The sequence below is a fragment of the Gopherus evgoodei genome, chromosome 6, assembly GCF_007399415.2.
Source record: "Gopherus evgoodei ecotype Sinaloan lineage chromosome 6, rGopEvg1_v1.p, whole genome shotgun sequence".
Lineage (NCBI taxonomy): Eukaryota > Metazoa > Chordata > Testudines > Testudinidae > Gopherus > Gopherus evgoodei.
In genome coordinates this window covers 37,735,553-37,763,111 of record NC_044327.1, presented here as the reverse complement: position 1 = coordinate 37,763,111, position 27,559 = coordinate 37,735,553, and the positions used below count along the sequence as shown (strand labels likewise).

Here is a 27,559-nt window from a genome sequence, read left to right as displayed (position 1 = left end):
TGTGTCCAGTTTTGGAAGGCACACTTTAGAAAAGCTCTGGAAAAACTGGAGAGAGCAACAAAAATGATCAGAGATTTAGAAAAACTGACATATGAGGAAAGATTAAAATACTAGATATGTTCAATCTTGAGAAAGATGACAGAGGGATACTGATAAAAGTTTTCAGTGGTGATCACTTGTTCTCCATGTCTACTGAAGGTAGGACAAAGATAATCAACTTAGCCTGCAGTAAGGGAGATTTAGGTTAGATATTAGGAAAAACTTTAAGGATAGTATATGCTGGAATAGGTTATGATGGAAGGTTGTGGAATCCCCATCACTGGAGGTTTTTAAGGACAGGTTAGATTAAACCTCCCTCAACAAAGAGGAGTGGTCCTGCCTCAACACAGGGGGATGGAGCAGATAACTAATTGAGGTCCTTTCCATCCTTATATTCCTATACTCAGCCCTGAGAGACAGGTGAAATCCAAATCTGCTTTCACTTCAATCTATGAGCAGCACTAATAGGTCATAAGAATAATTGTCCTTTTCAAGATCAAGAGATTAGTAACTCAAGGACTCAGGTGAATTTTCTTAGGCTACACTATTTCCAGGTATAACCAGACCAATTCTTTTGATTTCCCAAAGACAATTCCTTAGAACGAATACTATGGTCCAGCTCTCAGATCCAGCTCTATAGCATGTAGTTCTAGTGGAGATCAAGTGTACTCAAATCATCCATAGACGTCTTACTCCTGGGGGCATTCTGCACCAAAAAGTTAAAAATTCTCTACACAATATTTTAAAATTCCGCAAATGTTATTTGTGAAAATAACACTACATAATCACGCCAGCTTCAATTATTTTGGTAATTTATTTCAAAATACCTGTCAGCAAATATGTCTGTAACAATAGAAACACACACTAACTCTTTAAAACTTAACAGCATATGTTATCACTTGTTTTGTGTAAGCCAATGAAGAAGAATTTAAAGAAAGGCAGGCCCAAGGGGCCCAAAAGAGAATGGTATGAAGAGAAGTTTAGCTGGCCTTACTTTAAATTCTTCTTCATTGCCTTACACAATGCAAGTGATAACATATGCTATTAAGTTTTAAAGGGTAGGAAAAGATCAAACACCACATCATAGCCATTTGGTGAAGTGTTCAAAGCCAAAGGACAACTTTCAGCTTCATGTTGTCTGGAAGCATAGAAAGAAAATGCGTTAGACAAGGTAACTATATGTAGTTTTCCTTATTTTTCTGTATTCCTTACTATCAGCTTTTAGTACCACCTGTGACAGGTTTGGTCACAGAGACCCCATTGGGACTGTCACTTGATGTGCTGAAACTACCTCTGAGCCCATTTTCTTTGTCAGCTTGTGTAGGGAGGCGCCCTGGCTCCCCGCTGTGCCTGAGAGGGACAAGCCAGAGCAGGTGCCTCAGTAGGCGGAGTCACTGCCGCCTGTCCCCGCCCCCTGGAAGTCAAGGGGCGGGACAGGAAGTATAAATGCCCAGCCTCAGTGCTCAGTTGACCGCAGGCTGCTGGAGAGGACAGATGCTGGTGCCTGAGCTCCCGCTGGGCCCAGCCTGCCCCTGCTCACTACCCGGAGGAGCGCTGGCCTGACTTGCCTCGGGCCTGGTATCCGGAGGAGCGCTGGCCTGACCTGCCCCACGCTCACTACTCGGAGGAGCGCTGGCCTGACCTGCCTCGGGCCCAGTATCCGAAGGAGCTGCCGGAGCTTCCCGCCACCCAGTATCCAGAGGAACCCCTGGTCTGGGACCTGCCGGACAATGCCAGCGGAGGACAGGTACCTAGACAGGGAGAGACTGGAAGTGGCCCGGGGTAGCCAACCCCGGTCTGGCTCCAGGGGACCCTGAACCAATTTCAGTGTGTTGCGGCCAGGATTCCCCCACTGACTGCAGCAAACCCTTGCCACTGCTAGGGCCCCGGGTTGGGACACAGTGGAACGGGAGGGCCTGTGTCCCCCCTGCCACCCTTCCAAGGGTGGCAGACCCCCCTTCCCTGGCCTGAGGGGGCCTTCTGTATGGATTTACGGTTTAGACTGCTGCTCAGCCCTGCCTAAGAGTCTGAGCCTGAACTGCTTACTGCCCCGCCCTGTCCCCAGGGCCGGGCTTATAGACTTTGTGTTTGCTCAGCCTGCTGAAAGGCCTGAGCCTGGACTGCTTACTGCCCCGCCCTGCCCCAGGGCCGGGCTTATAGACATTGTGTTTGCTCAGCCTGCTGAAAGGCCTGAGCCTGACTGCCTCCTGCCCAAGGGCCTGGGCTTATAAACTTTATGTGTACCCCCTGCTGAAGGGCCAGGATTCTGCCTTGTTTACAGACCCTGTATTCCCTCAGCCCTGCTGAGGGGTTCGGCCTACACGGACTGCTGCCTGTAGGGAGGCGTCCTGGCTCCCCGCCGTGCCTGAGAGGGACGAGCCCAGCACCAGACCCTTACACGTGGTACCAGAAGTGGGGAGTTCCGCCCAGGATGTGGGCACGGACTCTTAACTCTGGTGAACGGGGGGCTGCAGGAGAGAGAGCTCCCTCCCCCGAGATGGACATGTCACCACTTGTTGCCCTTCTGACCGAGACCCAGGAACGGCAGCAAGCTGCTCAGTCGCGGCAGCAAGAGGAGCAGCAGGTCGCCCAGCTCCAGCAGCAGCAGCAACAGCTCGTCAAGCAGCTGGGGATTCAACAGCACCAGCTGATCCAGGACCTGATCAAGCAGCAGCAGGAGTTCCAGCTGAAATGCCTCTAGCACCTTGCGGCAGAACGTGCCCCACGGGACAGAGCCCAGTCGGGAGGCACCGATGGGGCCCTGTGCCCCAGTCCACGATCTGGCTGACAAAGATGGGCCCCAGTGACAACCCCGAGGGCTTCCTCGTCACCTTCGAGCGGGTGACGGCCATCGCGGGGTGGAGCCCAGAACCATTGGGCCCTCCATCCTGGCCCCATACCTGACAGGAACGGCTCAGGCGGTCTACCGAGGCCTGTCTGCCGAGGCCGCCTAGGACTATAGTCAGGTGAAATCCGCTATCCTGGACGCCCCTCGATGTGAGTCCGTAGACTTTCTGGCAGCGGTTCCGGGCCTGACATACCCCACTGGGGCCCGGCCTCATATGGTGGCCAGGAACTCCGGGAGACCTGCCGGCGCTGGTTGCAGCCCGACATCGAACATCAGAAGAGCTAGCAGAGCAGGTGATCCTGGAACAGTTCACTCACATGCTTCCATCGCGAGGAAGGGCCTGGGTCCTCCGTCATCGACCGGCAACCCTGGCTGCCGCTGTCACCCTGATGGAGGACTTCCTAGCTGCAGAAGCCCCGGTGGGCCCAACTGGTCGAGCAACCCCACCGGGACCGGAACGCCCAAACCCCGAGAAGAAGGCGGCGCCCACCTAGGCTGCAGCACCACCTGCACGGACAGCCCAAGCCCCGACTCCCGCCACCCCAGAAGATGCGTTGGAGCTCTTCTAGGGACTTCCCCAGGATCCGGCCCCGATCGGAACGAACTGACCTGGGCCTTGTTTCTCTTGCAGCAAGACAGGACATCCCCACAGGGACTGCCCCCGAATGGGAGTGCACCTTTGGCCAAGTCTGCTCCCAGGAAACTCATGCCCGTCGCCCACAGCGAGCCAAGATTACTGCGCCCGTGTGGTTGAGGGGTACTCGACCGGGCCCTCCTCGACTCAGGCTGTGGGCAGACATTGATCCGTGACCACTTAGGTCCACAGGCGGATGCATGCCTGGGGGAAATCCGCCTGCAGTGCATCCATGGCGACATCCGGCCTTACCCAGCGCCCGGGCGCAATTGACAATAGACGGGGTTGACCCGACAGATGGTAGTAGGTCTTGCACCCAGGCTGGTGTATCCGGCGATCCTGGCCGGGACTGGCCCGAGTTCCCGGCCGTCCTACCCCACAATACTGGAGGCGGCCCGTGCCCCGTACCGGCCGTGGAAGAGGAGACCCCAAGATGACTGGGAGGTCCCAGAAACAGAGGAGGATGAGCAGGACCTGCCCAAGCCCCCTGCTGAGACAAAGGATGGGGAAGATGATCCCCCAGGGAGGTAGGAGATCCCTTGGCCCCCAAGGTCTTCTGCCGGGATCAAACAGCTGACCCAACCCTCAGCAGGGCATATGAGAAGCTGGCCGTGGTGGATGGGATCATCCTCGATCCGGGTCGATCAGCTGGTGGCCGCACTTTGAATTGCGACAGGACCACTTGTATCAGGTCGAGAGGGACCCGCATACCAGGGAGCCCCGAACTCAACTTCTCGTGCCCCGATGCCATCGATGGGCTGTCATGAAACTGGCCCATGATGTCCTGGCTGCTGGACATCTGGATCCCGAGAAGACCCTAGCCAGAATATTGGGACGCTTCTATTGGCCGGGTATACACCGGGAGGTGAAGGACTATTGTACTCCTGCCCGGATTTCCAGTTGACCGCCCTGGCAAGAATGCCCAAGGCACCGCTGGTCCCGATGCCACTAATAGAGACCCCTTTCGAGCGGGTGGCCATGGATCTGGTGAGACCCCTCCCTAAGAGTGTTGCGGGGTTCCAGTATATCCTAGTGATGCTAGACTATGCCACTTGGTTCCCCGAAGCAATCCCGCTCCGTAACATCACCGCCCACACCATCGCAGACGAACTGGTCAAGGTCTTCGCCCACGTCAGCTTGCCCTGGGAGATTCTCACGGATCAGGGGACCAACTTTCACCTCACGGCTGTTGCAGCAAGTGTGCGGGCTCCTGGGGATCAAGCAACTGCAGACATCGATGTATCATCCCAAACCGATGGGTTGGTAGAGAGGTTCAATCGAACCCTGAAGGACATGTTACGGAAATTTCCCCCAGAGGACCTCCGCCGGTGGGACCAGCTACTCCCACCCTTGCTTTTGGAGGTGCGAGACGTCCCCCAGTCATCAACCAACTTCTTGCCTTTTGAAACTATTGTATGGCCGCCGACCCCGGGGCCTCTTGGACCTAATGAGGGAAACCTGGGAGCAAACCCCATCACCTGCCCAGGGTCTCCTAAAATATGTGATCCAGCTCCAGGAGCTTCTCCAACAGCCGGGGACCCTGGCGCGAGCAAATTTGAAAGCCGCCAAGAAATGCAGGCCCAGACGTACAACTGGGACGCGTGCACCCACGACTTCCAACCTGAAGACCAGGTCTTACTAACTCCTCCTCCCCTCCAGTGAGTCCAAGATCCTGGATTGATGGCAGGGCCCTTATGAGGTGGTTCGAAGGTGGGCCCGTTACTTATGAGATTCGTCATTCCTGACCGGCGGAAAGAGCTCCAGCAGTGCGACGTCAACCTCCTCAAGCCCTGGCGGGAACGAGAAGGTTTGTTGATTAATCCCTATCCACGGAACCGAGCTAGGGCCCAGGTACACCCCAATGAAGACTCCGAGGGACCCCAGCTTGGGAGATGCTGACGGAGGAACAGCTCGAGCAAACCCACTGCCTCCTTCAAGCATTCCCCCGTACTTTACGTCCCAGCTGGGATACACCTCCCTGGTATACCATCGAATTCAGACGGAGCCGGGAGTGGTGATCCGGGCCGCGACCAGACCCCTGCCATATCACCGAAAGCGGATCATTGATGATGAGGTGCGGGCTATGCTAGACCTAGGAGTAATTAAACCTTCGCAAAGTGAGTGGCGTAGTCCAGTCGTCCTGGTACCAAAGCCCGATGGCTCCCAGCAATTTTGTATCGACTTTAGGCGTGTTAATGCCGTCTCTAAGTTTGACGCCTACCCCATGCCCCGAATAGATGAGCTGCTGGCTCGATTAGGAGAGGCCCGCTATATCACTACCCTGGACTTAAGCAAGGGATACTGACAGATCCCCTGGAACCGGCCTCCAGGGAGAAGACCGCGTTCGCCACTCGACCGGCCTGTATCAATTCACCGCGGATGCCCTTCAGTCTTCATGGGCACCCGCCACGTTCCAGCGACTGATGGAACCACCTCCTCCAACCGCACCAGGACTACGCCGCAGCCTATCTAGATGACGTAGGCGTCTACAGTCGGCAGTGGGAAACCCACCTAGAAAAGGTGGCTGCCAACCTAAGGTCCTTGTGGGCGGCCGGGTTAACGGCCAACCCTGAGAAGTGCCGCATTGGCTGGCGTGAGAACCATAACTTGGGGTATACCGTCGGAAATGGGCAAGTGAACTTCTCGTGAACAAGGTTCAGGCCATCGCAGCCTGTCCCTCCGCCAACCATGAAACGCCAGGTCTTGCCAGTTCTTGGGACTGGCGGGATATTATCGACAGTTCATTCCCCAGTTTGCAGTGATAGCCACCCCCTTGACGGGACTCCTCACCAAGGACAGCCCGAGACAAGTACGCTGGACCTCCGAATGTGACGAGGCTTTCCAGTCGCTTAAGGCAAGCCTCTGTAGTACGCCAGTCTTGTTTAGCCCTGACTTCCATCGACCATTCGTCCTGCAGACGGACGCGTCAGAAGTAGGGCTCGGGCTGTCCTCTCACAGGAGGTGGAGGGGAGGAGCATCCGGTCCTCTACATCAGCTGGAAGCTGTTCCCCAGAGAGCAAAAACTATGCAGTGGTCGAAAAGGAAGCCCTCACAGCGAAATGGGCCTGTGATGCCCTGCGTTACTACCTCCTTGGGGCCCCATTCACCTTGGTCACTGACCACTCCACCCTTCATGATTGTGCCGCATGAAGGACCACAACATGCACTCCAACTGTGGTACTTGGCTATGCAGCCCTATGCCTTCACCATCCACCACAGGGCTGGAAAGGACCATGCCAACGCGGACTTCCTTCCCGCTTGGGAGATATGGACGAGCCTGGCCCCATTGTCCGGGAGCCAGCCTTGAGAGGGTGAGTGTGTAGGGAGGGCCCTGGCTCCCCGCTGCGCCTGAGAGGGACGAGCCAGAGCACCACCGCCTATCCCCGCCCCCAGAAGTCAAGGGGCGGGACAGGAAGTATAAGGCCCAGCCTCAGCACTCAGTTGACCGCAGGCTGCTGGCAGAGGGACAGACGCTGGTGCCCGAGCTACCGCCGGGCCCAGCCTGCCCCGTGCTCACTACCCGGAGGAGTGGGGGCCTGACTTGCCTCGGGCCCGGTATCCTGAGAGCGCTGGCCCCTGACCTGCGCTCACTACCCAGAGGAGCGCGGGCCTGACCTGCCTCGGGCCCGGTATCCGGAGGAGCGCAGGCCTGACCTGACCTGCCTCGTGCCCAGTATCCGGAGGAGCGGCCGGAGCTTCCCAGTATCCAGAGGAACCCATGGTCTGGGACCTGCCAGACAATGCCAGCGGAGGACAGATACCTAGAGAGGGGGAGACTGGAAGTGGCCCGGGGGGTAGCCGACCCCGGTCTGGCTCCAGGGGACCCTGAACCAATGTCAGTGTGTTGCGGGCAGGATTCCCCACTGACTGCAGCGAACCCTTGCTGCTGCTAGGGTCCCGGGCTGGGACACAGTGGAGTGGGAGGGCCTGCGTCCCCCCTGCAACCCTTTCAAGGGTGGCAGACTTCCCCCTCTCCCTGGCCTGAGGAGGCCTCTGTATAGACTTACAGTTTAAACTGCTGCTCAGCCCCTGCCTAAGAGTCTGAGCTTGAACTGATTACTGCCCCAGCCTGCCCCAGGGCTGGGCTTATAGACATTGTGTTTGCTCAGCCTGCTGAAAGGCCTGAGCCTGACTGCCTCCTGCCCAAGGGCCTGGGCTTATAAACGTTGTGTGTACCCGCCCCTGCTGAAGTGCCTGGATTCTGCTTTGTTTACAGACCCTCCTATTCCCCCACCCTCTGCTGAGGGGTTCAGCCTACACGGACTGCTGCCTGTACTAGCATTAAATTTGTACATTTCTTAAAACAAAAAGAAGCTAAAGATAGACACCAGATGTTCGGGGTACTTCCCACAACATATTTGCATTCCTTTAATACACAGCCACTTTTTTCAGTGTTTAAAACCATAATGGCAATAATCATCCCATAAAACTTAATCCTTGGGTAGCTGACCACATTAGTTCTAATCACAATGAGCCAAGCCTGAAGAGATCAATTGAAAAATCCTATTGACTTTAAGGTACTTTGGATCAGGCCCCAAAGACACAGTCCTGCTTCAATTAAGGTCAATGGCACAATTCACATTTACCTCTATGGTACAGGATCAATTAATTTCCTTCTAAAGCTGGGAAACTGTCAGAGGGTATATGATTCCCAGAGTCTCCACCCAACCCCTACAGCAGCATTCATAGCTCTTATATAATTCCACTTCAGAACTCATAATAGCTTCTCCCAAACCATTCGCTAGTACCTTTACATAATACATTTCAAATTCTACACAATTTCAAAGCTGGATCGAGAGAATAAGTAAGTTTCCCCCTGCACCAGAAAGGAGCAGGAAAGAATTGAAAATTCGCCCCTACAAATATTTCTACATTATTTATGGGATGAAATGGTCAGGCCTTTCTACAGAATTTAAATATATATAGTGGTTGTATTATTTCCATGTTAGAGACAGCAATAATAGGCAACAATTAAAGTTTTGGGTTGCAGGATCATCAGAATTCAGGTTTAAGACTTGCGGTTAAAACAAAATGCAATAAATCTGAACTTGTGAGGTTATTGCCTTCACATTGAATAAAATACATTAAACTACATGCAGTACAGATTTTGTGATGTTCTGATGCTTGTGAGACACTGTCTAGTTCCTTAGACAGTAATATAAACAAATCACAATCAACCAAAAAAGTAAATATAATCAAACCAAAACTGGGAAAAATAAAACATAGGTTTGCAACTATCCTTCTCAATGAAGTTGAGCTCCCTAGTTCCTGTGCTAAAGGAGATGGAAAATATTGATATATTTTCATTTACATTTACAGCCAGATGCTCAGCTGGCATTAACAGTCTATACCAATTTACACCAGCTAAGGATCTGGCCCATAACATTTACCGAGCTCTGTTTCTTAAGTTAATGCTTTGATGAGGCATCTAGACTTGCACTGAGTGATCAGCAAAAAAAATTAGCTAGAGAATACGGCATGTATTTTACAACTGAAAAGTAAAGTAAAGTAACTGAAAGTAAGACTGCAGGATTGGCAGCTAGAATTTAAAAACAGATTATTTCTCAGTCATTGTAATTAATTTAACACTCTTACAGCTGGCTCCCATACTACTAACAAAGTGCAAAGGAACTGCATTTAGGTCAAGAAATGCTGACTAATTCACTATATTTTCAAATATGTCAATCTATGATGAAAAGTGGTGCTTACTTTATTAATTTTCAGACTGGTAGTTTGAAAGCAAGTGCAGTTTTGATTTTGCATGTCCTCATCAAATCGTGCCTGCGTATTCTATTTGAAATCATAGGGCTACTCCTATAAAAACAAGGAAGCAGAATTTGGCCCTCAGTCTATACTTTTTGTCAGTATTTCCAGATTATGAGTTTTCTGCAAATTTGGATAAATAGATAACAATTGTTAAAGGTCACTCTGCTTTGGACTGATCATGTAGTTTTCTGTGGCTTTTCTGTGTAGTCAAAATGCAGTCAGTGCTTGGGGTATTGATGCTTTGGGCATAGAGTTCAGCTATTCAGCTAGCCAGTAATCTGCTTGCTGCTTCTAAATTCCAAATCTTGCTCAGGGTGGCTATTCACAAAGCCAGCTGACTGGACAACCTGGATTTTTACATAGATGTCTTGACTAAACATGAGCTATCCCTCTACTGTTCCTAGAAGAACTGGGCTTCACCAGATAGTTCAAAGTTATCTTTATTCAGCAATTTACATATAGCTTCTGGGTGAGCCTTACATGGTTTATTTTTATTAGACTATGTTAAATATGGCTATCACTTTATTATCTATGTTATAAGACGTTTTGTATGTTTATGCTTTTCAAATAAAGTTTACCAATAGACATTGTGTGTTTTTTTTTTCTTTGCTCACTAGTCACAGGTTTCTATTATCATGCTCAGCAATCTTCATGACAAATTCTGTTTGTTTCACTTTCTTTATTCCACTGGTTTTCAAACTATGGTCCATGGACACCTAGGAGTCTGCAAACTGTCTAAGATTTTCAAAGGTGTCCACACCTCCATTTGAAATTTTTTAGGGGTCAGCAAATGAAAAAAAAGTTTAAAAAAATCACTGCTTTAGTATCCAGTGAAGTCCATAATACACCCCCATGCTGTTCAAAATGCTCTAAATATTGACATTGAAGAAATTGACACCATATTTTTCCTCAAAAGGTTGCATGTATTCAGAGTCATACTGAATCTTAATTTCTTAGTGATAAAAACTTATCAGTGAAGACCCTTCTTTCACCTGATACCTATATTGTCTCATCTCTGTCCTCTTGGACAGGAGCAGAGGGTAGGAAATCCCTCTTATCTGCAGATGGGTAAAGCAACCTTGGGGTGTGGGGTTTATAGAGAGGGAGAGTCGAAGACTTGATAAGGAGTCATGGGAATTGCTTAAGTTCTGGGAGTTTTTTTGTTTTTAAATGAAAACAGGAGTTCATAATGTTCATAAGACTGATAGGTGGCTGGGGACAAGGGCAGGGACAAAAAAAACAATACACCCTAATTAAATGGCATAGTTACTGAGCTGAGGGTCACTTTGGTTGGGGGCAATGTCAAATGGCACAGTAGGTACTGATTCAATGTAGATTAATTATAATTAGAGTTTAAATGATTTGGAGCCATCATGTTGTTCACATTGTTAGCCTATGTAATCACATGATCTTATTTCTGTCTTTCATTCTCCCCACCCCTTCCCTCCAGTTGTTTGTTACATTCATTTTTTGAGTCTTGTGCTCCACGTGGGCACAGCAGTCCACCTGCACACTACATATTACAAGATAGGGGCTTAGAGTAGAATTTTGAAAATTCTTGTCATACAGCTGCCCGCAGACAGGGTACCCTCAAGTAGCTGATCACAGCACAAGCAGCACAACCTGCAATGGTTTCCTTTGCTTCATTCCCCGAAGCCAGACAAGTTGCCCATCCTCTTCTCCACAAACCAGACCATTGGCCATCTCATCAGCCCAGGAAAGGAATGATGTCCCTCTAGGAGTTTAATAAAAGCCCTCTTCCAGGCATTTATTAATATACATGCATCCATTTGCAGGTCCCTCAAAGTGAAACTGTTCACAAATCCCAAAGAAAACAAGCTAAGAAAGAACAGTTCATCAGTTCTGTCATCCCTCTCCCAGGACCCCACCTCTGCAGGTCATCTACCTGAGAGGTCACAATCCTTGTTCCGTGATATCTGTGCCCCTATTCCAGGGCCTCCACCCTGCTGGCCATTTTCCAGGCTTCTTACAACTCTTCTGCCACAACCCTCATCTCAGGGCTTCTGCGAGCAGGCTCCCCACAGCATTCTATTCTCTAGACCTCCTTTGCCTGCAAGTCTCATCCCTGCTGAATTCCTCCAGAATCACTCTGCACTTGAATTCAGCCTTGCCCTGGCTAAGTGAGATCTTCCGCTTTACCTGGGGGCCACTGCACAAGCCTCTGCTTGGTAAGGTTCCCCAGCTCCAACCAGTCAACTCCCTCCTGTTCTTTCTGTGCACTAGCACACCCACCTCCCCCAGCTCCCCACTCCTACTCTTTCTTTTGAGGATGGCAGGGCGGCAACAGGAAAAAGCAAGTGCAGAACTAGTAACTTGCTCCAAGGAACCCTCAGCAGTTCCCAGCAGCTGCTGCTCCTTCCTACATCTTCTTCCTCTCTGTCTGAACTGCCTCCTGGGTTTTTAGAGATGCCAAGTGCTTTCTATCAGGCCCCATTGGGAGGTGGCTAATTACTCACAGGTGAACAGGACCCATTCCTTCAAGGGGCCAATTATCCTGTGACACTGAAGCAATTTAAGTGCCTAAGTCCCATTTTCCAATGTGATTTAGGAATCTAAGCTGCCCGTAGGCCTTGTCCATCAGTAAAGTGGTACAATCCCCTCTTTTGGATGGTGTAGTTGTATTACTATAGGAAAGAGGAATAAACTATACCGGTATAAGATACCTTAATTCTGGTATTACTGCATGCACACAAGGGGTCATCCTGATATAACTGTTGGTTAAAAAACAGTCATGCCATTAATTTTAATAATTATGCTGGTACAGAAATTGTGCGTATACCAGGCCTTAGTTTGAGCTCTTTAGAGCAGCAGCAAAGTCTTCCTGTGTGTTTGTACTCCACCTACAACAATGGAGTCCCTATTATTACAGCCCCCCATCAGGATAACAACATTCCATTAAATAAAATAATCAATGACACATATTTTTAGTAGTCTTTACTTCTGTTGGTCCTGCAGAATCAGCACAGCTGAGAGGAAACAAACTGGGTTCTACCTTTTCTGTGGAGTCAACAAAATTCCTTAAGTTCCAGCTCTGACCTTAAGAACCTCTCAATGCCCACTGGCAAAGAGTTCACTGTCTTATAGCAGCACTGCCTATCAGGCCTCACAAACTCACTATACCTAACACATTGTTGTCATGGTATTTATCTATAAAGAATGTTGTGTAAAGAATGAAATGAAAACTTATACTGGTCATCCTAATCATTGGTGTAGGTACAGGTAACAATTAAAAAGTTGTGGGTATGTACTAAAAATATGCTCAAACCATGAAACAAGGCAAGCTTGGTAAACAAGTTTGTCCAGATAAAGGAATTTTGGTTTGCCTGTCTGCCTAAATCTGGAATGTAAATGGAGCAGGGTAGGCCAAAGCCAATGGGATCTAACATTTGCATCTAAACGCAACAGGAACAGCAAAATAACAAGAGGATGAGAAAAGAGTCCCTGGCACCAGCACTGTGGGAACCAAGAGCAAGAATGCTTTTCAAAGGTTTACTGAACTATAAAGGCAGGGGGAGGGAGAGAGACATGGTTATCCATCACTGAGGGAAGAAAGAGGTCAGCATCTTCTGTATCCCTGAGTGGTAGATCCCCAGTCATGTGAGCTGGTGATGCTGAGCGGTGGCTTTATGGGAAAAATTGCCTTAGACAAGGATTGTAGCCTGTTAAATTATAGTCTCTAGAAAGTGTGTTTATACTTTTGTTTTATTTGTAACTATTTTCGGTTTCTACTACCTTTGCTTAGTATCACTTAAGCTCTGGTCTTTTTAGTAAACTTATTCTTGGTTTTACTATAAGTTCATCACAGTGCAATATATTAAATTGCTGATCCCCAGATGATCTAACAGGGTGGTGTGTATACTGTCACTTTGGAGACAGCAGATTTGGTAATTTCTGGGAGTGTCCAGTGACAGGGGCTGGGTACTTCAGAGGAATGCTTTTTAATGAGGTTTGGCCAGAGTGCACCTAAGGTTAACCTGCAAGGCAAAACAGAGGCTGGCAGAGCTTTTGAGGAGATGCCGGGGAGGGGCAGCTATTAGACTGGCACGTACATAAGAACAGCCATACTGGGTCAGACCAAAGGTCCATCTAGCCCAGTATCTGTCTACTGACAGTGGCCAATGCCAGGTGCCCCAGAGGGAGTGAACCTAACAGGCAATGATCAAGTGATCTCTCTCCTGTCATCCATCTCCACCCTCTGACAAACAGAGGCTAGGGACACCATTCCTTACCCATCCTGGCTAATACCATTTATGGACTTAACCACTATGAATTTATCCAGTTTCCTTTTAAACGCTGTTATAGTCCTAGCCTTCACAACCTCCTCAGGTAAGGAGTTCCACAAGTTGAAATGGAGATGACATACAGTTTAGTTCCAACAAGTCCTCCCTCCCTGAGGCGGGGGTTACAAGGGTCACACCAAACCCTTACACATAAAGCCAAAGACAGTTATACAAATGTCACGGTGATTTGCACTATTTTATAACCAGCTGATTATCCCCCAACTAATAGTAGAAAATGGAGAAGGTCTGGTTATATTTCAGCCTCACTACTACATTCCAATATTTTGGAACAAAATTATAGTTATGTTTACTTAAAAATCAATATTATGATATCAGTAATCATAACTGACTCTGTTTTCGTTCGTGTGTGTGTGTGTGTGTGTGTGTGTGTGAGAGAGAGAGAGAGAGAGAACAGTATGTCCCCATGCCAGGAGAGAGGGGGTAAAAACAGTCCATTCCTTCCTCATTTGTGGCGAGGGATGAAAGCAGCACAGGACCCAGCACTGCTCCTGCTCTGCTGGCTCTGGACAGTGTATTTCTGTAAGTGGCTACCTGGTGTGGAAGTGAGGACAGACAGCCCAGATATGCCTGCCTTTAAGATGCAATACAGGCAGGGTACTTGCTTTTTGTGTGTGTGTGTCTGTGCTGCTGCCTTATTGGTTACTTCCAGTTTCACATGGTGTCTGGTTGACCAGTCAGTCCATAACTTTGGTGTTCATATATTTCAGGTTCTTCTGTATTTGAAAAGTGGATTCAATTTCCTTACTGAAGTCATCATTGCAACTTTCCATAGGCAGACTTTCCCCTGTTGGAGCACTAACAGAACAAGAGCCAACACTATCCAGGGATGAATCTGGCCCTAGGACTATTAAAATCTATTATGTTTTGTTAAGAAACCAGCCACTGTGGTACACAGAAGCAACTGAGAAAAACAGAATGACAGCCGAATAGAATTTGTTGTTGCCTAGTACATTTAATACTTAAGATATCCCGAAGTTCTTTACAAATACATTAGACTCTCTTTTGCCTTGCATCTTATGCAGTTACTAACATTATGGGGTCATGCTTTACACTACCTTGAACTCATGTTGCACTGGTGTAAAATAACTAGATAAGATACAGGGCAACAGAGAATATTGCCAGAAAGGGCAGTCTATCTTCCAGAGCTGCACAGGTTCAACTTTAAAACAGTTTTTTTCAATGATTTAACTATATCCGTGCAAAGTACAATGTGGCACTCTGAATTTGGTTGATATATATTATATAAATAATAAAGCATATACAAGTGATTAAATTAAGCTAAATCAGTATACATCAATATAAAATTTAGATTGAATTAAGAGTGTCCGCACTGTGTTTTGCACTGGTTTAGCCAAGCCATTTCAAAACACATTGTTAATTAAAATGGTGCATCTGAACAGAAACAAGAGGCAAAAATTCCAAAAATGCTTAAGTGACTTAGGTGACTAGTCTCAATTTCAAATGAGACTTAGGACCTTAGGTTTCATTGATTTTCAATGGGACTGAGGTTCCTACAGGCTTTTGAAAATGTCACTTTTGAAAATGGGGCTTTTAGAAATTTTACCCAAGGCTAAATGTGGAATCCTGTAAGTACTTTATAATAGCATGCACATGCACCCAGACACAGATTTAGTGAGACCAGACTTTGTTTTATGGACAGAAAGAATATTGACCCATATACTTTGGTTATCTGCTAGTCTCTAAAACTATTATTAGACCTTTACACTTCCACCTGGATTGTCACAGACATAGAAGAAAAATCAGAAAGTATTTTAAACTGCTATTGTCTTCCTCTGTTCTCCCTAACCCTGACAGATACATAGATACATTTAAAGAGATGGGGTCTACCTCACCAAGAAGAGGAAGAGCATCTTCACACAATGACTTGCCAATTTAGTGAGGACAGCTTTACACTAGGTTCAAAGGGGACAGTGACATAAGCATAAGTGTAAAACAGGTGACATTAGGGTGACCAGATGTCCTGATTTCCCGATTTTTGGGCCTTTTTCTTATATAGGGTCCTATTAGGTTCTTATATAGGTTACTATTACCCCCCACCCTAGTCCCAATTTTTCACACTTGCTGTCACTTGCTAGGTGACATTAACAGAGGACTAAATGTTGGGGAGAGGGGAGACATGAAAAATTACAATAGGATCATAGGAGCAACAAGAGGGAAATCAGTGGGGGAATCTGCTCAACAGCTCAGATGTCTATACACAAATTCAAGGAGTATGGAGAATAAACAGGAAAAACTGGAAGTATTAGCATACAATCTAAATTATGACTTAATTGGCATCAGAGGCTTAATGGGATAAGTCACATGACTGAAATATTGGTATAGAGGGGTGTAGCTTTTTCAGGAAGGACAGGGAGGATAAAAAGGGAGGAGGTGTTACACTATGCATCAAGAATATATTTACTTGCTTTGTGGTCCACAATGAAGTTAAAAGCAGACCAGTTGAAAGACTCTGAGTAAATATAAAATGGATAAAAAATAGGGATGACATCATGGTGGGGGTCTACCATAGACTATCAAATCAGGAAGGAGGCGGATGAGGCATTTCTAGAACAAATAACAGAAATATCCAAGCCACATGAACTGGTAGCAATGGGGAACTTTATCTACAAGACATTAGTTGGAAAAGTAATACGGCAACACACAAAATTTCTGGTAAGTTCTTAGAATGTATTGGGGATAACTTTTTGTTTCAGAAAGCGGAAGAAGAAACTGGGGGTAGCCATTTTAGACTTAATTCTGACCAACAAGGAGAAATTGGTAGCAAATCTGAAAGTGGAAGTTAATTTGGGTGAAAATGATCATGAAGTGACAGATTTTGAGATTCTAAGGAAAGAAAAGAATGAGACCAGTAATGTAAGGACCATTGGCGCCGACTCTGTGGGTGCTCCAGAGCTGCAGCACCCATGGGGAAAAATTAGTGGGTGCTCTGCATCCACCAGCAGTAAGCTCCCCCTCCCACCCCATGCTGTCCTTCCCCCCCCGAGCATGTCGCATTCCTGCTCCTCCGCCTACCTCCCAATGTTTCCCACCTGGCTGCTGCCAAACTGCTGTTTGGCAGCATTAGCAAGCTCCGGGAGGGAGGTGGAGGATCAGGAATGTGGCATGCTCAGGGGAGGAGGTAGAAAAGAGATGGGGCCAGGGTGGAGATTTGAGGAAGGAGTTGGAATATTGGCAGGGAGGTGGCGGAGTTGGGGGTGGACTTTGGGGAAGTGGTGGGAAGAGGCGGGGAAGTGGCAGGGCCTCATGGAAGGGCTGGAGTGGGGACAGGGGCAGAGGTGGGTCAAGCACCCACAGGAAAGAGGGGAAGTCAGTGCCTCTGGTAAAGACAATGGACTTCAAAAAAGGAGGCTTTAAACAGATTCTGAGAATTGTTAGGTAAGGTCCCAAGGGAAGAAAATATAAGGAAAAGAGGAGTTCAGGAGAACTGGCAGTTTCTCAAGGATAAAATATTGAGGCACAACTGTAAACTATCTTGACGCAAAGGAAAGATAGGAAGAATATTAAGAGACCATCAGGAGCTCTTTAATGACCTCAAATCAAAAAGAAATCCTACACATAGGTGCAAACTTTCTAATTTACCTGGGGGTGCTTGACCCGTGCTCTGTCCCAGGCCTCCCCTCCACCCCATCCTTGCCCCGCCTCATTCCCACTCCTGCTTCATTCTGCCTCCTCCCCTCAGCGCCTCCTGCATGTCACTGAACAGCTAATCCTGGCTGGTGGAGGTGCTTGGGGGAGGGAGAGGAGCTGAGCACCAACTATTTCTTTCCTGTGCATGCTCCATCCCCAGAGCACCCATGGCGTCAGCACCGATACTAGGGGGAAAAGACTTTCTAACCCTAAGAATAGTTAAATTCTGGAATTGGCTTCTAAAGGAGATTGTGGAATCCCAGATTTTTAAGAACACATCGGACAAGCACCTGTCAAGGCTAGCCTAGGCATAATTGGTCCTGTTTCAGCACAGAGGCTGGACTTCATGACTTCTCAAGGCCCCTTCCAGCCCTACATTTCTATGATTTATAAAATTGACTGAGGAGAGAGAGTGTTAAGGGGGAAAAAATTCCTTTTCCTAGAGCTGCTCACTACAAGATATCCTACACTTCCTCTTTAACATCTGGCACTGACTACTTTGCGTAAGCTGAAAAGCTTGTCTCTTCCACCAACAGAAGTTTGTCCAATAAAAGACATTACCTCACCCAACCTTGTCTCTCCACATACTCACTAGACTAACATGGGCAGTTCCTATTTTCCTGAATATAACAGTTACAAGGACTTCAACAATAGTCCCATATCAATGAGCAAGCGTATTAGGCAAACCTCAGCTAGTGTAATAGCTACTTGCAGTGCTGTTGTATCTGGTTGGTCCCATGATATAAGAGAGACAAGTTGGTGAGGAAATACCTTTTACTGGACCAAACCTGCGGATAGAGAGACAAGTTTTCAAGTTTACACAGAGCTCTTCTTCAGGTCTGGGAATTATACTCAGAATGTTACAGCTAAATAGGAGGTGGAATAGATTAGAATAGTACATATTTCAAGGGACCAACCATTCAAGGTGAAGTGGTCCGTTAGCATTTAGTGCACTGATGAGGTACACACATGTTGGGATAGGCATGTGTAGGACCCATGGATCTTGTAAGGTTTCGTTGTGGAGATTGTTGATCTTTGTAGCAGAGGAGATGTGTCTGCGGGGTTTTTTTATCTGTTGTTCTGGTATGATCTGGTGCCACTTTAAGTTGGCATGTCCTGATCTGTGGGAAGCTTGCTTGTATGATGATGTTAGAGCAGTGGTTCTCAAACTTTTGTATTGGTGACCCTTTCACACAGCAAGCCTTTGAGTGTGGCACCCCCCCTCCAATAATTAAAAAACTTTTTTATATTTAACCTATTATAAATGCTGGAGGTGAAGCAGAGCTTGAGGGTGGAGGACTGACAGCTTGCAACCCCCTAAGGGGTCAGGCCCCTCAGTTTGATAATCCTGTGTTAGAAATGTTTCTGAGGTTGTTTGAAGGCCAGAAAGGGAACCTCAGGAAAGATTTATTTCAGGATGTGGTCCTGTTAAGGTATTTTTCCCACTTTGAACTTTAGCGTCCTAAAAGTGGGGACCTGCATGTACCCTTCTAAGCTTATTCCTAGCTTAGATCTGATAGTGCGCCACCAGCCAAAAATATAGTGTTTTGGCACACTTCCTGTTCCTCCAAATCTTCCCTGGGAAACTCAAGACCCAAAACCCCTTGGGTCTTAAAACGAAGAGAAATAAACCATCTCCCCGTCCTTTCCCCCTCCCAGACTTTCCCCTCCCTGGAACCCTGATAGGCTACACTGATCCAAACTCCTTGGATCTTAAAACAGAGAGGAATTAACCTTTCCCCCCCCACTCCTTTCCCCCCACCAATCCCCTGGTGAGTTCAGACCCAATCCCCTTAAGTCTTAAACAAGGGGGGGGGAAATCAATCAAGTTCTTAAAAAGAAAGCTTTTAATTAAAGAAAGAAAAAGTAAAAATTATCTCTGTAAAATGAGGATGGAAAATGTTTACATGGTATTCAAATTCATATAGCCTAGAGGGACTCTTTCCCCCTAGCCTGAAATTCAAAGTTACAGCAAACAGAGGTAAATCCTTCCAGCAAAATACACATTCACAAGTTTAGAAAACAAAATAAGACTAATCTGCCTTTTTCTAGCTAGTACTTCTATTTTGAACATGAGAGGACTGTTTCAGAAAGATTGGAGAAAGACCTGGTTGCACGTCTGGCCCCTCTTAGCCCCAAGAGGGAACAATGAACAAAACAAACAACACAAACAAAGACTTTCCTCCACCAAGATTTGAAAGTATCTTGTCCCCCCATTGGTCCTCTGGTCAGGTGTCAGCCAGGTTCACTGAGCTTCTTAACCCTTTACAGGTAAAAGAGACATTAACCCTTAACTATCTGTTTATGACAGGTCCCCATCAAGTATAGGTTGTAATTGTTTAATGATACCCCATATAGGTGGGGTGGTAGGTGATAACCACAGATGGGCAGTTGGAGAGAGTTACTTTTCTTATTGACGCAGGTTTTCTCCGTGTATTAGGTGGCCCATGTGATCTACTTCTGTGGTGGAATGTCCTTGTTTGGTAAAGGCAATTTTAAGCACATTAAGGTGTGTAATTTTCCTCTTTGGAAAATATTCTGTGGTATCCAAGTGCCTGGCTGTCGATAACAAATTGCTATGTGTGTTTGGGCTGGTTACTGGATCTATGAAAGTAGATGTGCTGATCTGTGGGTTTCTGGTATATAGTTGCCTGTAGGGTTCCATTGTTGAAGCTGATTGTGGTGTGGTCCAGGAAGTTGAGCTAACCTGGGAGCATTCTAGAAGTAGTTTAATGGATGGGTTGAAGTAGTGGTGGAAATCTATGAAGAAGTTTAACAATGTGATAAGCAGCAAATGATCTAAATTGCCATTATGTGGACCCTTATCACTTCAGATAAACACAGTAGGTTCTCAGATTGTTATAATATACCACAAGCAATTCAAAAGGAATCCAGTAAACTGGTTTGAAAACACAAAATGTCTTTCCATTAAAAATAATTAAACCATAGCCAATAATTCCAATCTTAGATACTTAAAAGTTAGTCCCCTAAAGCCATATTTAAGCTCCTAAATAAAAGTAAGCTGATTGTAGAGGTGCTGAGAACTATCCCACTGATTTCCATGAAAGCTGTACTGCACAGCACCACTGAAAATCAGCTCTTATTTAGGTGCCCAGACAGGAATTTAGTGGAATAGAGACACAAGATGTAAAGTGTTGGCCCCATTTTTACTGGTGTTCAGGAAGATTCATTTTATACTTTTAAAATGATATTCACGCATGATTGTTTGCACAAAGGCATCATATTTGACTGCAGATATATCTCTCATCTTAGTGGCTACAAACAATACTGAATTTTATTAGCTGACTCTGAAGGGATTATGCTTGTGATCTATTGCTGAAGGATGCGAAAAAGATGGGTCTGTATAGCATGTCACCAACTCAAATTGCATGATAATGACTGAATAAAGACTGGGAGTGGATGGGTCGCTACAAAAACTAATTTTCCCCTGCTGATACTCATACCTTCTTATCAACTGTTTGAAATGGGCCACCTTGATTACATTGGCCTCATTCCCACTACAAAAGTGATTTTTCACTGACCTACCACTTGGTAAGGCAACTCCCATCTTTTCATGTGCTGTCTCCTGTATCTTCCACTCCATGCATCTAATGAAGTGGGGCTTAGCCCACAAAAGCTTATACTCAAATAAATTTGTTAGTCTCTAAGGCCTGGTCCACACTACGCAGTTAAATCGATTTAAACAGCGTTAAATCGATTTAACGCTGTACCCGCCCACACTACAAAGCACTTTAAATCGATTTTAAGGGCTCTTAAAATCGATTTCTGTACTCCTCCCCAACGAGAGGAGTAACGCTAAAATTCGATATTACTATATCGATTTAGGGTTAGTGTGGATGGAAATTGAAGTTATTAGCTTCCGGGCGGTATTCTACAGTGCACCAGTGGCCGCTCTGGACAGGTAACTGAACTCTAATGCACTGGCCAGGTATACAGGAAAAGCCCCGTGAACTTTTGAATTGCATTTCCTGTTTGGCCAGCGTGGAGCTCTCATCAGCACAGGTAACAATGCAGTCTCCTGAGAATAGAAAAAGAGCTCCAGCATGGACCGCACGAGAGGTACTGGATCTTATTGCTATATGGGGAGAGGATTCAGTGCTATCAGAACTGCGTTCCAAAAGACGAAATGAAAAAACTTTTGAAAAAATTTCTAATACCATGAGGGAGAGAGGCCACACCAGGGACTCAGTGCAGTGCAGGGTGAAAGTCAAGGAGTTCAGACAAGCCTACCAGAAAACCAAAGCAGCAAATGGCAGATCCGGATCAGGGCCAAAAACGTGCCGCTTCTACGCTGAGCTGCATACAATTTTAGGGGGCTGCGCCACCAGTACCTCCCCCTTGTCCGTGGATTCCGAGGTGGGGGTTATAATCTCAACCATGGAAGAGGATTTAGCGGAGGGGGAAGATGACGAGGAGGAAGAGGAGGATGAGCTTGCAGAGACCACACAGCACTCCATTCTCCCCAATAGTCAGGAGCTTTTTGTGACCCAGACGGAATTACCCTCCCAGCCCTCCCAAGCCACTAGCCCAGACAGTGAAGCCAGGGAAGGGACCTCTGGTGAGTGTACCTTTGTAAATATAAATATCGTTCATGGTAACCTGGTTTAAATTAATGTATTTTATTAAGGGGACAGAGCTGGCCATTCCTCCCGGGCTGCTTGCCTGCTGCTTAAAAGAAATCCTTCCTTGCAGGTAGCCAAGCAGCGGGAGGGGGCTTAATGGCGATTCCTACAGGGCTGCTTGCCTGCTGCTTAAAAGAAATCCTTCCTTGGAGGTAGCCAAGCGGGGGGAGGGGAGGGGACTTAATGGCGCTGAGCTTTTTAGCATTTGGCCAGCAGGAATCTTCCCAGCTACCAGCCACGCGGTGGGTGGGGGGAGGAGAAAGGGGAGGTGTGATTATCAGTGATCTGCCATTATACCAGCCATGCCGTGTGCGGAGGGGGAAAACAATTCCCTTAGGGGTAGGGTATGACGTCTGCTGCTCCTTGTAAAGGCAGCAGAACAGGGAGAAGCTGTATGCCTTACCATGACCGCATGCAAGCTGAATTGTGATACCCGGACCTGCGTCTGTGTTGATCTGTTACACCACAGCCGCAGGCACTAAATACTAAAAGAATCCAAATGCGACCTTGTAGTGAAATGACATGTGCTATGTAAGGTGAATAGTGTAGTTCACTGTGAAAGAGTATAACCATTGTTCTGTGAAATGTATCTTTTATAATCCTTCTATCACTATTTTCCCCCACTCATGCAGCTGCAAATTTTTCAAGCCTCCCTACTCCATCCCGAAGGCTAGCTCAGATAAGGCAGAGGAAGAAGAGGACATGAGATGAAATGTTCACAGAAATCATGGCAGTAACCCGCAGTGAAAGAGCTCATCTGGGGGAGTGGAAGGACATGGTAGCAAAGTACAGGAAAGATGCCAGTGAACGTGAGGACAGGAGGAACCAATGTGAGGATAGGAGAGACGCTCGAGATGATATGTGGCGGCAGGAAGATCAGAGGTGTAGGCAGGAAGATCAGCGGTGGCAGGATGCAACGCTGGAGCTGCTGCGTGATCAAACTGACATCCTCCGATGTCTGGTGGATCTTCAGGAAGAGCAGCGGGGTCACAGAGTGCCGCTCCAGCCCATGTTTAACCACCCTCAGTACTCACCGTGTTCCATATCTTCCACATCCAGACGTGTAAGAACGCGTGGGGGAAGGCTTTCTGCACCTGCCCACTCCACCCCCGTGGACAGTCCTACCAAAAGGCTGTCATTACATTGAAATGTCCTTAATGGCCTTTTTCTTCCCTCCTATCCTCCTCCCAAACCACTCCCGGGATACCTTGTTATTTCTCTTACTCTTTTTATAATTACATGCTTTTTAAAAGAAGTGAGAGGGTGGGTTGCTTACAGGGAATGACTTTTAATAAAGAATATAAGCTTTTTAAACGATAGTAACTTTATTTCCGTAAGCAAGCTGTAATGGAAGGGGTGGTAGGTTGCTTGCAGGAGGAGTCAATAAAGGGAGGAGGTTCATGAAGGGGAAACAAACACAGCAGTCACACCGTACCCTGGCCCATGATGAAACTCGTTTTCAAGCCTTCTCTGATGCGCACTGCTTCCTGGTGTGCTCTTCTAATCGCCCTGGTGTCTGGCTGCTCGTAATCAGCGGCCAGGTGATTTGCCTCAGCCTCCCACCCCGCCATAAAGGTCTCCCCCTTACTTTCACAGAGATTGTGGAGCACACAGCAAGCAGCAATAACAAAGGGGACCATTGGTTTGGCTGAGGTCTGAGCGAGTGAGTAACGTTCTCCAGCGGGCTTTTAAACAGCCAAATGCACATTCTACCACCATTCTGTACTTGCTCAGCCTGTAGTTAAACAGCTCCTGACCACTGTCCAGGCTGCCTGTGTATGGCTTCATGAGCCATGGCATCAAGGGGTAGGCTGGGTCCCCCAGGATTACCACAGGCATTTCAACATCCCCAACTGTTATTTTCTGGTCTGGGAAGTAAGTCCCTTGCTGCAGCCGTTTAAACAGAGCCATGCTTCTGAAGACGCAAGCGTCATGAACCCTTCCTGGCCATCCCACGTGGATGTTGGTGAAACGTCCCTTGTGATCCACCAGTGCTTGCAGCACCATTGAAAAGTACCCCTTGCGGTTTATATACTGGGTGCCCTGGTGCTCCGGTGCCAAGATAGGGATATGAGTTCCATCTATGGCCCCCCCACAGTTAGGGAATCCCATTGCAGCAAAGCCATCCACTATGATCTGCACGTTTCCCAGAGTCACAACCTTTCGTAACAGCAGCTTAATGATTGCTTTGGCTACTTGCAACACAGCAGCCCCCACAGTAGATTTTCCCACTCCAAATTGATTCCCGACTGACCGGTAGCTGTCTGGCATTGCAAGCTTCCAGAGGGCTATTGCCACTAGCTTCTCCACTGTGAGGGCTGCTCTCATCCTGGTATTATGGCGTTTCAGGGCAGGGGAAAGCAAGTCACAAAGTTCAAAGAAAGTGCTCTTACGCATGCGAAAGTTCTGCAGCCACTGCGAATTGTCCCACACCTGCAAAACTATGCGGTCTCACCAGTCTGTGCTTGTTTCCCGGGCCCAAAATCGGCGATCAATGGGTAAAACCTCCCCCATTACCATCAGGAGCTCCAAAGCGCAGGGGCCCTTGGTTAGGGAGAAATCAGTGTCCAGGTCCTCATCACTCTCATCGCCGCGCTGCCATAGCTGCCTCCTCCTCTCCTGCATTTGCAGTTCATGGTTCACCATTGACAGCACGAGAATGCGTGAGGTGTTTACAACGTCCACGATCGCGCTACTGAGCTGAGCAGGGTCCATGCTTACTGTGCTATGGCGTTTGCTCCATTCACCCAGTAAAAAAGGCGTGAAATGGCTGTCTGCTGCTTTCAGGAAGGGAAGGGTGAGGCTGTACCCAGAACCACCCACGACAGTGATTTTTGCCCCATCAGGCACTGGGGTAGTAACCCAGAATTCCAAGGGTCAGGGAAGACTGCGGGAACTATGGGATAGGTGCCCACAGTGCAATGCTCCGGAAATCGATGGTAGCCTAGGACCATGGACGCACACCGCCGAATTAATGTGCCCTAGTGTGGACGCATAAAATCAATTTTATAATACTGGTTTTATAAAACCGGTTTTAGTTATTTCGATTTTATGCTGTAGTGTAGACGTAGCCTAAGGCACCACAAGGTGCTGATACAGACTAACATGGCTACCATTCTGAAACCTGAATGCTATGTGTTTTTCTTAAAGCTACAGATCCTGGAAGCATGTGACTCTCATCTCTTATTTTGTAAAGTCATTTCTAGAGATCACAGTTGCACAGAAAATTGAAATCCTAATGGCTCAAAAACCAGAAGGCAATTTTTATATAGTGTAAAACCACAAGATTTGTTGGTGCCTGACTCAGGACATTTGAATACCTAGGGTTGGGAACACTGTTGTACAGTGCTGGTGTAATGAAACATTGATTTTGTTTGAGGCCTTTGACTACTACCACAATACAAATATTAAATTAAATTAAATTAAAAAATGGGGAATCTGATGGTACAAGTCCATATCTACACAAATATCTACAATCATTAGCGCTAAACAACAAAACTATTTTTTTAAAAAACCACCTGAAAATCAGCATGGAGACCCAAGGAACCCATTCTCTCCTCCATGTCATTTTTCCCTTTCAAGCTAAATGTGTTGTTGGTTACAAAATGAATGTAAACGTAACTCATTAAACACAGCTACTCATTAAACAGCAGGTAATATCCCCAGCCAGCGCAAAAAAAAAAAAAATTGTCTTATCTAAAGGCATTACTGCTCTAGGGAGCCGGATATGCATTCCTTACTCAGAGGATAGTCCCATAGTCAACGGGAGTTTTGCCTGATTAAAGACTGTGTTTCTTCAGAATCCCTTCAGCTCTGTCCTGAAGATGTTAGCATAGAAAGTACGCTTATTAAGTTTGCAGACGATACCAAACTGGGAGGGATTGCAACTGCTTTGGAGGACAGGGTCAAAATTCAAAATGATCTGGACAAATTGGAGAAATGGTCTGAGGTAAACCGGATGAAGTTCAATCAAGACAAATGCAAAGTGCTCCACTTAGGAAGGAACAATCAGTTTCACACATACAGAATGGGAAGAGACTGTCTAGGAAGGAGTATGGCAGAAAGAGATCTAGGGGTCATAGTAGACCACAAGCTTAATATGAGTCAACAGTGTGATACTGTTGCAAAAAAAGCAAACGTGATTCTGGGATGCATTAACAGGTGTGTTGTAAACAAGACACGAGAAGTCATTCTTCCGCTTTACTCTGCGCTGGTTAGGCCTCAACTGGAGTATTGTGTCCAGTTCTGGGCACCGCATTTCAAGAAAGATGTGGAGAAATTGGAGAGGGTCCAGAGAAGAGCAACAAGAATGATGAAAGGTCTTGAGAACATGACCTATGAAGGAAGGCTGAAGGAATTGGGTTTGTTTAGTTTGGAAAAGAGAAGACTGAGAGGGGACATGATAGCAGTTTTCAGGTATCTAAAAGGGTGTCATCAGGAGGAGGGAGAAAACTTGTTCATCTTAGCCTCCAATGATAGAACAAGAAGCAATGGGCTTAAACTGCAGCAAGGGAGATTTAGGTTGGACATTAGGAAAAAGTTCCTAGCTGTCAAGGTAGCTAAACACTGGAATAGATTGCCTAGGGAAGTTGTGGAATCTCCATCTCTGGAGATATTTAAGAGTAGGTTAGATAAATGTCTGTTAGGGATGGTCTAGACAGTATTTGGTCCTGCCATGAGGGCAGGGGACTGGACTCGATGACCTCTCGAGGTCCCTTCCAGTCCTAGAGTCTATGAGTCCTCATCTCCATCCCGGCCACGAAATGGTTGGGGGATCATTTCTCTGCGACCCCCAGGGTTCAGTCTGTGTAAATCCATTTTGATAACAACAAACATACACTGTACATCCACAGTGCATGGCTCATTGTAGCAAAACATAGAGCAGTAACAGAACCTTCCCCCACACACGATATTAAAATGAACTGGGAGGTGGAGAGAGAAAGAAGCTTTCAAGATACACTAAATCACATCAAAGTAAATTAAGCCGCAGAACCAGACTTGCCGCACCCACGTTCTCTCCCTGGTGCTGCTTAAAGCAGCTGGGCTGGGTGCTTGGAGCGTAGGTCAGCTTGTAAAGGGTTAAGGGCAGAGGTGGCAGCAGCAGAACCAGGAGGAAGCAGGCGAGCCCTAGGACCAAGGAGGAGAAGCTGCAGAGGAGGACAATTAAGGATCGCAGCCTAACACGCCCCCTCCCGCTGCCCCCCGGAGACAGCGGAGCTCGCCTTACCTTCAGCGAGACTGTCATCTCGTCCTGCTTCCTCCTGCTCGCCGGGGGCTGGGAATCGGGACTGGTTTGCAGGTCTCTGTGCTCATCCCCCCGTGACGGCCCTTCGTGACGAGGGTGTCGCCATCCCCCTCCCCGCCTGCTGCTCCTGCACACCGAGCTTAGCTGCGAGAAGAGGAGATCCCTCCAAGCGGGCCTCTCCATCTCCTCCTGCCGGGCTCCATAAAGACTTGATCCTTGGACCACTGCTGGAGAGGGGGTGGTTAATGTTCCTCTCCCCTTATCGGTGACTTAATCTCTCTTTATGATTCTTCTTCAGTCAGAAGGCTCCGCAGGGCGCTCACGGAACGAGCTGTGGCTCATTTGCACAGCAGTTTAGCAACGAGTCACAACAAGGTCACGGTGTGTATCATCCATGCGGAAGTGTCTTTGCTG

General features: G+C 47.3%; 1 protein-coding gene across 1 annotated transcript in view; it reads right to left on the bottom strand.

Annotated features, from left to right (window-relative positions):
- Nucleotides 1-27,559, bottom strand: part of LOC115653746 (transient receptor potential cation channel subfamily M member 6-like) — a 48,407-nt gene extending 20,848 nt beyond the window's left edge. The window contains exon 1 of the mRNA XM_030567352.1: nucleotides 27,128-27,559. Coding sequence (XP_030423212.1) covers nucleotides 27,128-27,328 — 201 coding nt within the window. The 5' untranslated portion in view covers nucleotides 27,329-27,559. The remainder of the gene's footprint in view (nucleotides 1-27,127) is intronic.